This window comes from Gambusia affinis, linkage group LG22 (assembly GCF_019740435.1).
Source record: "Gambusia affinis linkage group LG22, SWU_Gaff_1.0, whole genome shotgun sequence".
NCBI classification, from domain to species: Eukaryota; Metazoa; Chordata; class Actinopteri; order Cyprinodontiformes; family Poeciliidae; genus Gambusia; species Gambusia affinis.
Genome location: NC_057889.1, coordinates 557,089 through 569,472, shown reverse-complemented (window position 1 = coordinate 569,472; position 12,384 = coordinate 557,089). Strand labels below are relative to the sequence as shown.

Here is a 12,384-nt window from a genome sequence, read left to right as displayed (position 1 = left end):
ATCAAACTTTATTGAACTGAAAGTTTATAAATCAGCCAAGTTAATTAGCGCTTTAGAAGTTATCCAGAAAAATTAAGTGTAGCTAAATGTTTTCAAACTTAGCAAAAATGCTAATTGAAGGATTAGTGGGAGTGCGCTCACCACTGATTAAAGTTTTGTTAAATTTTGTTAAACTTTTGAAAAATATTTGTATATTTGTCTCGATGTTTTAGAAAATGCTGCGTTTTATATCCAACATTTCCGCTTTTTCTATCAAAAATCTTTCGTTCACCAGGAGCTCAAGGAACAAAACGTCTATAAGGCTGGGCCCGGCCGCCCCAATGATAAAGCCAGAGCGCAATCTTCTTCTACAACGCCGCCAACTGAAGCGCTGTTCCATCTGCTGCTCAGTGCTGCCACTTCGTGGGGACACCAGGTTACTGCACCTGAAGGAACCGGTTTACTCTGCGGCGCGTTTCTCTGCCGGTTGAAACCCGGCCTGAGTTTCATGTTGGTCTGTTTCGTGTCTGGACTCGTCCTGGTTCTGAAGCATGATGGGACGATCCGCTGAGCAGCTGAGATGAGATGCGGGTGAAACCCCAGTTCCTCCTGAATGCTGGGATCAGGTTTTGTTCTGGAAACCTAAAAGGTTTAACGATGTGATTTTATTTCAGCTTGTTTATCTTATAAAATATGAAATATCAGATTATGGTTTCAAAGTTTGATTTGAGTGGTTGAACATGTTTCAGAATGTTTTAATTGTCAATGGTGGACAAGGCTAGCTAATATGTAGCTAATGATAAAGAGCTACATGGTAAAATGAATGCTAAGGTGCGTTCACTTGTCACTTGTTCACGCTAGCTTCTAACTTTAATGTTGGATGTTAATTTCAATTCAAATTATATCTCCCCTTTAAAGACTACAACTTAATTAATTTTTAACATTTATAATTTGCAAATAATTTCCAAAGCTCTCAGATATTGTTCTATATCTTGTTCTCTACTGTCTTTTATTTTGTTTTCCCGTTTCCTGTTTTAAATAATGGCATTAGAGGGAAGAGAAAGAAGTCAAACTTTTAAAAAATGTTTTTGAAAAATATTGGAAGATTTGTCTTGATATTTTAGAAACTTAGTTTCCTAACAAGGAGTTGAAATTCTGCAGGAAAAATACATTTTGTTTGAAAAATGTGTCTTACAAACAATACTTTCTAAATTCTAGTGAAGTAAAAATAAATCATTAAATGAGAAAAGTTTATGTTGATTTGAGACCATTAAATAAGGCTTTTATTCTGAAATTGTACCCATTATCATGTAGGAATTTGGATTCGATTTAAAACAACTTCATGTTTTATCAGAATTGATTCATATTCAGGTGCAAATGTTTTTTTAAAATGTAAAATTTGAATTTATTAGCATATTTAAAATTCTGACATATTTATTTTATTATTTTAATGTAATTAGCTTATTTTTTAAATGTATGTATTTTGAAAGATTTTTCTGTTTTCTGTATCTGGTTGTTTTCCTGGCGCTCCACATTCCTGCAGCACCCGAAGGCATCGTGAAGCCGAGGAAGATCATCATCATCAGTCATGACGGGCAGAGGACCCGCCGTCACCAAGGTAACGGTCCGCCTCCTCTGGTTTCCCTCCTCTGAGCCGGACCCACACAGAACCGGGTTCTATCGTTCAGGTGGAGAAACGAGAGATTCAGGCTTTTCTGGAGTTTTTTAGTTTGTTTTATGAAATCAGGTTTCTGTTACTGGAGCCCAAAGAGAAAACCGGTTCTGTCAGATTTAACAGAACAGTTCTGTTCAGCCGGTTCTGTCAGATTTAACAGTTTTCCCTGCAGAGGGAAGGAAGAGCAACGATCCGTTTTAATTACAGGAAAATCCTCCATGTGATGATCAAACTGAAAGGTTTCATCTGGAAATTTCAGAACCCAAAACTTTATCTGGTTTTGGTTCTTCTGGTTCTGGACTCCCTGGGACAGAACCAGAGCTCACAAAGGTCAAGCTCATGGTGAACCATTTGATTGGACCAGTCAGGACTTGGTGCTGATTGGCTGACTCCAGACTCACCTCAGCCAATCAGCTGAAGGAGGAAGTGAGGCAGTAATGTTTGAAAAAGGACGTGGTTCTTTTCGTCCAATCGGGTTTCTGCCTGAGAAATGCCTCTGCAGGCAGGAAGTGGGTCCAGTCCAGATGTAGGCCTGTCCCAATAACCAATTCATCAATTCATCCCCTTATCAGTTAATCACTTTATTAATTTATTGCATCATAAACTGAAACAGATTTGATATTTTCTTATTCTGCCAACAACTGGATGGACTCTTCATTCTGCTGCTTTTGCTTTTATTTTGAAGGACAGTTTAGTTTCAGACATTCATAGTTCATTTTATTGGTTGTTTAATTTTTCTTCCACTCCAGTGTTAGTTGTTCATTAGACTTCAGAGTTTATTGATCTTTGTGTTTTGCATTATTATTAAACCATGATATTAGTTAAAATGGCCTCAGAAAAACAAAGTTCTGTTTTATGGACCTTACCAAGCTCCGCCCACAACCGACCCACGTGACCGCAAGTCTCACAAGCAAAGCCTCATAGCGCATTGTTTCTATGTAAACATGACTCCATTAGTGCATAATTTCTACCGGATTTTCACAATATATCAGCTACTACAATAGACAGAGGAAATAACAAGTTCATGTCATCATCTGGGAGGAGGTTACTGGTTTCTCAGTCACAAGCTGGTTGCAAACCTGAGGCTAGCAGGTGTCAGTCGGTCAGTTATGGTAGATCTGAAATTTGGTTTGATGACCTCAATATGAGAAGCTACAGACTGATATGAGGAACCAAAGAGCTCTGTTACGGTAAAGAAGCCATTTGTTTGTTAAAATTTTATGAAATCTATTTGTTCTTTTTGATGTTTGTTATGAATGACGTATAATCACAAACAAACAGGGTAATTGGTCCAACGTTTAGAAACTACAGCGGCTGTAATGAGCCACAGCAAATGTAAACAAAGGTAAAATAACCCGAACAGGTGATCAACTCAAAACCACTCGTACCTTTTTAGTCTGTCTCTCTTTGTAGTTTAAGCACACCTGTTACCGTGGCAACCGCCTGCGCCCCGCAAGACGAGCAAAGATTACGTTAAAAACATAACATCCAGTCCGTTACGATATCAAGTTTCCAGGCTTGATATTTATTTATGGATTATTAATCGTTGGTTCCCTGAACACAGCGATGGTTGATTGACCAGCTGTACTTTGTGCTAGAGTGGCTAACACGAGTAACAATTTAGTCCAAAGCGTTTTCTGCTAAAATAAAATCTTTAGTGTGTGTGTCAGATACAGTACACATTGCATATTGATCTGTTTAGCTAACGTTAGACTGTGTAGCAGACAGGCTTCAAGATGTAGAAGTTGTATCAGAACTACTATTATGCGGTACTTAGCTAACGAGAAGCGTGTGTTTGTGAGACGGCCACCCACGTGACCACGTAGAATGAGCATCAGCCAATGAAAAGCGGCCCCTCTGGTAAGGTCCATTGTGACGCCTTTGGGACGTTTGTGGCCCAGGAAGTGTTTTTGCAGCAGTGCAGTAAAGCGGTTTCCTCTACATGGTGAAGGACCCGGCCCGCTGCTCCAGCGTCCTGGGCATGACGTGAGCGCTCACAGTTCCTACGGTCTTTGAAGGCAGCAGGCGTCGGACGTTGACTTCCTGTCTGCAGAAGATCGACTTCCTCTCCTTGAGCTTCAGCCACTTCTTCCTGGGATAGGAGAGCAAATCCCAGATCCCAGCAGAGCGCCTGGAGAGACCGGCGTGGGAACGCTGGCGCTCACGCCATGACGCAGCATGGCCGCCCACATTTCCACTCTTTAACAAACTCAAACGGCTGCAGCGTCCTTCACTCTGGTTTCAGTCTGAAACGTGACCCACTTTCTACGGAGGCCCAGAAGGATCAACAAAACGCAGAACAGCAGAAATCCTCAACAGAAGTTCATTACAAAGACGGATTTGGCATAAAGTTTGTTGTGTTTTTAGCATAACTTCAATTTTAGCTAAGTTTTAATTTTAGCATACAGTAAGATTTAGCATCGCATTTAGCATTTCGTCCCTTCTGGGCCACCGTACCTTTCAGATGGTCTGTGCAGCCACTTCTCTGAACTGAGAAACTGAACTTTGGTGATAGAGTAATAATTTCATTCTTGTTGTTTCTAATCTGGACTTGAACTTTTTCTCAGCCAGGTTCAGAATTTTGGTTCAGAAATTTATCAGGAGAAATTTCACAGATTTTAGATTTACAGTGAAACGGACATGAAGGCGGTTCTGGTTCTGGTTCTGGTTCTGGTTCTGTAGAACGGAGAGTCGAGCATCAGAAATGGACAGGAAGTCCTGCCAGGGTCAGAGGTCATAAGGCCCCCACCTCAGAGCTCCAGGGTGGGTGGGGGGGCTGTGAGGAAGAGGAGGAGGGGAGGAAGGGCAGAGTGACGGGGAAGGAGAAGAGGGGGGCAGACAGTGGGGGGGGCAGCAGGGAGGAAGAGGAGGAGGAAGGTGAAGGTGAGCTGGAGGTCACATCATGCTGCAGCAGCTCCACCAGCCTCTGGGGGGCGCCGCCGCCATCCGGTCCATAAGGCGCCGGGCGCAGCGTCGCCACCCAGTGGCTGTAACGGGGAGGGCGGGGCTGCAGGCGTGCTGTCATGGCGGCGGCGTCCCGCTGGGCCGCGCAGTAGCTGAGGTGGGCCAGCAGGCGGCGCCGCAGCGCATCGCAGGAGTCCAGGGGTTCCACGGTGCTCAGGTAGCAGAATGCTTCGTTCACACACTCCCTGAAGCCCAGAGACAGGAAGTCCAGCGCCAGCACTTCCTGCTGACCTGACCAACACACACGTCCATTTTGAATTGATTCATTTTTACAGGAACAGAAATATTAATAAACAAACCAGCTAGCCAAATGGCTAACGCTAAAAAACACCTGAAGGAATAAAATTACATGACATCACTTCCTGTTGAACATTTATTTGCTCTCATACAGGAAGTATTCACCCCTCTACAGGAAGTGGCAGCACTGCTAGCTGGAGGAGCAGCTGAATTGCCTCCCCGCCTGCTGCAGGTGTCTCTGCGTTGCCATGGTTACCTGTCCCTCCCGCCTGCAGCGTCCTCAGATGCTCCACGGTCATCTGCAGGATCTCGGCTTTCTCCAGGTTAGCAGAACCCTGCGGGAAGCGGCGCCGTTAGCCGTTAGCTGTTAGCCGTTCTGATGCTAACACATTGAAAATTCTCTGAAAACGTTTTGATTTAAAATTTTGTCAATGCTTTTCTTTCAGCTGGTGACTGACAGGTTTAAACAGATTCATAGATTTATTCTAGTTTCATTTTCTGATTTCCACTTTTCTTCTAGAAACACATTTAAACTGCAGGCGGAGTTCCTCAGGGCTCCGAATCGCTGCGCTTTGATTCATGGATCCATTTTTCACCTCAGAGGGAAAATATTTAAAATGTTCAGTTTATATCAGAAAACTTTATCAAAACGGTTTTTAGGTGGGAAAAATCCAGTAAAACTTCAGAACTTTTTATTCTTTTATTATTTATAATTTAGCTCTATTTAAAATAGAAAATCTCACTATTTATTTATAAATAAAGAAATAGTAGAAAAATAACATGTAGAAAAAATTTAAATAGTTTTAATTTTGCAATAAAATATAGATTTTTTTTAAACAATTTTTTAAAAATAAAAAATGATTTAAAAATAAAATTCACTGGTAATTTAGAGATTAAAAATGTGATCAATCATGATGATCTTCAGAAAATGTGATTATTGCTGAACAGATGCATCAGAAACACGGGAGCTGAGAGGTCAAAGGTCAGGCTGACCTGTTTCTCCCAGGCCGTCGGGACGAGTCGCCGTAACTCCGACAGGCTGCCGTTGATCCGATCCCTGCGCCGCTTCTCGATGATCTGGAACCGACAGGAAACTGAAGGAGCGTCGGAGGCGCCGGGCCTCCGGACGCGGCGAAGCGCCGGCCGACCTACCCCTCTGCGCCGCTTCCTCGCCATCAGCTGCGCCGCTGGAGACGCGCGTCCGACCGAATCCCTGCAGAGGAAATCCACAGAAATCACTGGAATCTGCAGCTGATTTGATTCCTAATTTCTCAGAGAAAAGAAACATTTTCGTTTCTTTTAGGGGAGTTAACTCTAACCTTAATGTTGACAATAAATCCAGTTTATTCCACAGTTTATATGAAACAAATTCTGATTATGAACATTTTAACTGAATCCTTTCTGCATATTTCATACAGAATAATAAATTACATTTTTTACTTTAGAACCAAAAAAATACAATTTACAGCTTTTCAACTTGATTTATGTAAAACAATGGAAATATTATCTAAAAACTAAATATATTGGAGTTGCTAATAAAAAAATAAATAAAGCAGCAAGAATAATTCTGTTTGCACAAATATGTCTGGATCCACAAACTGAAAAGACATTTATAAACATCTTTACAACAAACCTCCTAAAATAACTGTAGAAACTCTTTTATCTACAATGTGAAGAACCTGAATTAATATTAACAATATTTATATTTATTCCCTTTGGAATAAATGAAGTATTTTTGAATTTGAAGTAATTGGAAAGATTTAAATAAAATAAACATTTATGGCAGCAAATTAATAGATCTGCTTTTTCACCAAGAAAAACTAAAAAGTTAAATAACAGTGACGATGAATGAGTTAGTGGCAAAAAATCCTGAAATTATAAAGCCTGAATGTTAAAATATGCCGGTTTTAAAATGATATTTTTTGCATTTTAAGGTGAAATGTTTCAGAAAATTTCTGCAAAATAAATAAAATGATCAACGCTTGGTATATTTTCATAAAGATTAGCATATTTCTTATACAGCAGAAAATTGTTGTCTGTAATTTTAATTTATTTTTGCTTCCTAAAGTCATAATTAGTGGCGGAATGCTAAAGGTTCTCCAGGCAGGACGGGATGCTCTCACCCCGCAGGAAGCCTCTCACGGCCCGCCGGGCTGCTGTCCTCACACGGCCGCTTCATGGCGCCCGGCGGCGGGGAGAGCCGGCGGGAGTCCCCGGGGAGAGCCGGCTCACAGCCGGAGGAGACCCGGAGCCGGCATTCCGGGTTTGGACCCGAACCCGTAAGAGTCCTGGAGGTTTTCCAGAATCAGGAATCAGAACCTCTCTCTCGGATCCGGAGCGGATCTTCCAGCGGAGTGTCTCCGGTATTCCCGCGGCGGGAGCCTGCGTGTCGGCGGCGGACTGGGCTGACGGCCGCTGTGTCCCCTCTCTTCATCCTCCTCCTCATCCTCTGCTGCCGGAGCTTTCCCACGGAGCAACGCGCACGCGCACTCAACCATCTTCTCTGAAGCTGCTTCAGAGCGGGAACGCGCGCGACAGAAAGGTATGGAAAGCGAAAAGTGCCAAATTTGATCACGGCTGAAAGGTCACGCAAAGAATTTACTATTTTTGTTAAATACGTTGAAAATCCCTTCAAAACGGCACTTTTTAGATCTTTATACGAAAACCTTCCAAAAGGCAAAATTTACTCAGATCATTGAACGCCATTTTTTATGCGTTGTTCAAAAATACAGCTTCTCCTTAATTATACATCTATAAACCCAACATCTGGGATTACTGGTGCTGCTTGTTTTTCTTTCATTGTGCTTGTTTTTATTTTTCTTAATTTATGCATTGTTGCTGAAAGAGTGTTTCTTCTTCTTCTTGGCCCCCTAGTGGCATGGAGGGCTCAAAGCATCTGCTGGGTTTGCTTGGCTTCTTCCTGGCTCCAGTGAGATCAGGCTCCAACCATCCATACATCCATCCATCCATCCATCCATCCATCCATCCATACATCCATCCATCCATCCATACATCTCCTGTTCACCCTTCATCCCTAACGGGGTCAGGAGGGTTGCTGGTTCCTCTCCATCTACGTTCCGGGTGAGAGGCGGGGTCACGGGGTCACCCTGGACAGGTCGCCAGTCTGTCGCAGGTCAACACAGAGACACACAACCATTCACACCTAGGGAGAATTTAGAGAGACCAATTAACCTGACAGTCATGTTTTTGGACTGTGGGAGGAAGCCGGAGAACCCGGAGAGAACCCACCATGCACAGGGAGAACATGCAAACTCCATGCAGAAAGACCCCACATATATATATATATAGTATTTTTTTTACCATATTAAGTTATTAATTGTTTATTTTTACTTCTTATTTCGGCCGTAGAAAGCACGAGTTGCTGGGCAGATTTACCCACCTGACTATCAAAGACCTTAGGGAAAAGTAAACATATTAATAAGTGGAATAAATAAATATGGAAATAACTAATTACATAGATTTATTTACTTATTTCCAAAAATAAATATAAAATTTTATTGTCTCCTATTTTTAATTATTTATTTACTCATTCAGCATTTTTTGTGATAGTTTTATTTCCTATAATTTAGTTACCAATTGACAGTTTTGGCAGGATCATCCTTCCGTAGAATCAACCCAAATATGCTTTAAATAAAAACAACTGAAAAAAGAAACCAGGTGAGGTTGTTTTATTACAAGTAATGAAATAAAGTTTATCCAAGTAGAAATATTAATTTCCATGTTAAACAAACATAAATAAATGAAGTTTGACTAATTTAATTTGATTAAATGTTACAAATTATCAGAGATTTTTAAAGTTTGAACTTCTATTTTTTCAGTGCAGAAATATGACTTTAAAACCAAAGTAATCCTTTTTCACTTTACCTTTTATTCTGTGCTTTGTTTTAAATTAAATTAAATTCAATTAAATTGAATGTTTCCAGCTTTCCTTCTCATTTAGTCTCTTTTAGTGTTTAGTTTATTTATCGACTCGATTCTTTGACATCAAACCAGAACCTGAAGTTTTTCCTTTATGCAAATTTTAAGCATAAAATAAAACAAACAGTTTAATCATTAATAAGACGATTAGGTTTAAATTTTAGATGAAGAAGGTCTGGAGGAGGAGGAGGAGTGATGAAGGTGAAGACGTGTTGCGACGCTGCGCTCTGTAATCTCCGAGCTCTTGAACGCCTCACACAGCAGGAGGAAGATCTCCCTTCATCTTCGTCGCTCCGGCAGCCGGCAGCAGATCGTCTCGGCTCACCAGTCGCTGTCGACAGCCTCTTAAAACCCTCCAGAACCAGAACCGGGTCGAGCAGAACCAGAGATAGCTGCTGGACCTGAACTGATACCAAATAAAGAATAATCTGATTATCATCTGAGAAAATTAATAAAAACATCACATGAAAACAAATCTGTAATAAATCTGCACATCTTGTTTTTGATGTGCAGAAATGAAAAAACAGAAAAAATCTCTGAGATTAACAGAGGAAATTATCCAGAAATAGAAATTAAGTTTAAATTTGAAATCATTTTGTAAACTTGTAAAAAGAGCTTTTCTTCGCACAAAAAAGTGTTAAAACTTTTGAACTGTTTTAGTTCAAAATTAGATGTTTTTTAATAGAAACGAGATCATAGATCCAGTTTTTCCTTCTGAAAATAGTTTTAATCCATTTTTATTTCCATGAAAAACTTCCAGTTTGCTTCTGATTTTTGTTTGATGGAATAAAAGTGAAGATGTTTCGTCTCTTCTCAGATCCGTCTTCATTTGAAAACACTTCCTGCCTTCAGCTGAGTTTAAATCCAGCAGATCTGAGTCCCCAGGTTGTCATTTTGGTGAGTAGATTTGAATGTAAAAGTCGTAGTTTTGACCTGTTGAGTCCAGAGCTGTGGCCCCGCTCGGCCCTCGCCCCCCACCTTGAACACCTCAGCGTTCTCTCTTCTCTTTCCAGATGGTTCCGATGTTTTCCAGCCGGCGGTCGGTCCGCATTCCTCCGGTTATCTGTCTGGGCCTTATCAGCAGCGCTGCCCGTCTGGAGTGTTTCTGGTCACCAGAACCAGAACCGGGCTGATGCTCCTGCCAGCAGGTTCTGTTCTGCCTTAGTCACACCTCAGCAAAACATTTCTTTACATTTGTTCCCTAAATCTGAGCCTAGAGTCAAAATCCAAAGTAAGACACTTTTGTTAATAGCAGAGCTAACCTTTAGCTTAGCGCTTTGAATCATTTAGCGCACTTAGCTTCCCCTAAATAAATTGTTCAGGTTCAGTTGGATAAAGTTCAACATCTATATTTAAATTTTGGTTATTAACGTTTCATGCTCTTATTTTGAAGTTTGTTTACACAGCAGTTCCGTTTCCTCTCCTTTTTTTCATTGAAATAAACTTTATTGAGCAAATGGCGAAAATGTAGCAAACAAGCAAACTGAGCTGAAAAAAGGCGAAGCATCAAACTTCAGTCACTGCAGGTTAGAATAAAAACTCAGAAACAAAAACGTAAAACATTCCTGAGAAAAAACGAATTTTGAGATTAACCTTTGAACTTTGCTAAAAGAAATTAGTTTAAAAAATACAATATTTTAGAAAAATTACAGTATTTTTAGCTCAATCTCAGGAGATTTCTAGAAAGATTATGGACATTTGTGAGGTTTAAAAGTTACAAATTTTCAACATTTGAACATTTTTAAAGTTTCAAAAGTTAAAATGTTCAAGTTTTTTACTCTTTTATTCTCCTACTGTGGCCCTTCTACACAAAACCATTTGTGTTAACTGAACAACATGATTCAAGTTAACGTTTTAGCATTAGCTTTAGCTAAATACCACGGTGGTGCAGCGTTTAGCGTTAGCAGAGCTAAGGTTTACGATTAGCGCAGCTAGCTTTATAGTTAGCAATGCTCGCCACCGATGACATATTTACAACAAGAATCATTTTTTATTTTATACATTCAGTGTTTCTCAGCCGGAGCGGATCCGCCCTGAAGCAGAACCGAGCTCAAGTTCTGCCGGAGCGCCACCCGGCCCGCCGTGGGCTCCGCTGCTCGCTGTGCTAATGTTGACATTTGTGGCACTTCTTAAATGGACGAGTGGGAAAGACTCACACACACACACACACGGTCAGCTATCGCAGACCCCAGTTCTCCCAGTTCTCCCAGTGCTTCAGCTTCAAAACGCTCTGCTGGGAAAGTTCCATCTATGATGTAAAAATGATTTTCAAGTGAATAGATTTTGAAATGTGTCAGGATAAGAGCCGGATGAACGTGAGGTCAGCTGTAAATCTTTATCTTCGACCAGAAATCCTCGTTTTCTGCTCCGATGCTCAGCAGAGGAACCAGAGGAAGTCCAAACTGCTGGACTTCCTCTGGTTCCTCTGTTGGTGTCATCTGGCCACCGTCAGTCCAGTTCATCGAACGAAACTTTGACTGAGCCACTGGTTAAAAACAGCATGAATCCAAATGAAGGTTTTTGTTTTGGATGTGCAGAAATGGGAACACAGAGTGAATCTGAGTTTAACAGGAGGAAATAATCCAGATATAGAAACTAAATCATTTTCATTTATGTTATGAAAAGTGTTTTTTCCCATTAAATCCGTTTTTATTTCCATATTTTGACACATTTTTCTTCTAAAATGATCCAACTTCATGATGAATGCAGAATGCTAGTAGCCATCGTTAGCATTGTTGCAACAGGAAAAGCTTTGGGCAGTTGTCCAGGGCTGCTTATGAGGGAGGGGGGTCATAAGACAAAATAAAACAGAATCTTTTCATCTCTTTGCTCAACTAGAGGTTACTAAAGATACAGTTAAGATTTTAGCATTAACCTAATAAATATCAAGAAACTGGTGAATTAAAACCACAAGATTATTTTTCATTAAACAAAAACCAAGAAGAGAGTTTCCAAATAAACTAAAGTTCTGCAAAGCTGGCAGTGCAGAAGCAGCTTCACTGCAGGCTGGTGATGTTCCCTCTGCAGCGGGTCGGCTCCAGAGATTTAGGTGTCTTTTTCGTGCCTGAGGGGAAAAAAAATCCTGGAAATTTTCTTTGAAATCAATCAGATACCAAACTGGAAGAATGAAGAACATGGAGACTGGATTCTCATTTCTACCAGAGTAAATGTTTAATATTTATGTTTATTATCATTTCAAAGTGACTAAAGATGAATTATTTTCAGGCTTTGCTACTTTTTCAGAACTCTCATATTTTATCATTTAGAAAATCTGGCATATAAAAAGTTTGCTGAAAATAAAAACATTTAAAAACAGTCACAGATGCACTGAGAAGCAGAATAATGATCTTTTATTGCAGTTCCATCAGAACCTGAGGAGAAGCTGCTGTTTAAGGATCATAACCTCAGCAACGGATCGGAGGGTGTTGGTGTGCTTCTGCGCTGAATGACGGCTTTATTCCTGGTTCTGCTCATTGTTTTCTGGACCGGTCAGCAGAAATCGCACAGAATGACAATCACCTTCAGACCTGATGGCCACAAACTGACGGAGGAGGCTTACCCAAGATTAACTGCCTGATCCACCTGCAGCT

At 40.7% G+C, this 12,384-nt stretch overlaps 1 protein-coding gene and 1 long non-coding RNA gene across 7 annotated transcripts; one reads left to right on the top strand and one right to left on the bottom strand.

Moving 5' to 3' along the window:
* Window positions 1-331: 331 nt before the first annotated feature.
* On the top strand, window positions 332-5,940 carry LOC122825569. 4 transcript variants are annotated; one of them, XR_006369670.1, is made up of 4 exons: window positions 332-628; window positions 1,523-1,597; window positions 5,010-5,178; window positions 5,804-5,940. It is a non-coding gene; the product is annotated as an uncharacterized LOC122825569 (long non-coding RNA). The 4 variants fall into 4 exon arrangements; XR_006369669.1 differs by having other exon boundaries at window positions 334-605; XR_006369672.1 differs by having other exon boundaries at window positions 335-628; window positions 5,031-5,178.
* Window positions 3,524-7,340, bottom strand: hey2 (hes-related family bHLH transcription factor with YRPW motif 2). Of its 3 annotated transcripts, none has more exons than XM_044107016.1 (5): window positions 6,979-7,340; window positions 6,008-6,068; window positions 5,849-5,932; window positions 5,073-5,190; window positions 3,524-4,855 (listed from the first exon to the last, which is right to left on the bottom strand). In XM_044107016.1, the coding sequence occupies exons 1-5, from the start codon at window positions 7,032-7,034 to the stop codon at window positions 4,389-4,391; spliced, it is 786 nt and encodes a 261-aa protein (XP_043962951.1). In that variant the 5' UTR covers window positions 7,035-7,340; the 3' UTR covers window positions 3,524-4,388. The 3 variants fall into 3 exon arrangements, with proteins under 3 accessions (XP_043962951.1, XP_043962950.1, XP_043962949.1); XM_044107015.1 differs by having other exon boundaries at window positions 3,524-4,849; window positions 5,112-5,190; window positions 6,979-7,337; XM_044107014.1 differs by having other exon boundaries at window positions 3,524-4,849; window positions 5,112-5,190; window positions 5,849-6,068; window positions 6,979-7,338.
* Window positions 7,341-12,384: the final 5,044 nt, after the last annotated feature.

Excerpts from the sequence above, each read along its gene's own strand:
- hey2 (XM_044107014.1), bottom strand. The coding sequence starts at position 7,034 with ATGAAGCGGCCGTGTGAGGACAGCAGCCCGGCGGGCCGTGAGAGGCTT. Across the intron at positions 6,069-6,978 it reads CGTGAGAGGCTTCCTGCGGG|GGATTCGGTCGGACGCGCGT; the intron begins GTGAGAGCATCC and ends TTTCCTCTGCAG. Across the intron at positions 4,850-5,111 it reads GCTGCAGGCGGGAGGGACAG|GTCAGCAGGAAGTGCTGGCG; the intron begins GTAACCATGGCA and ends TGTGTTGGTCAG.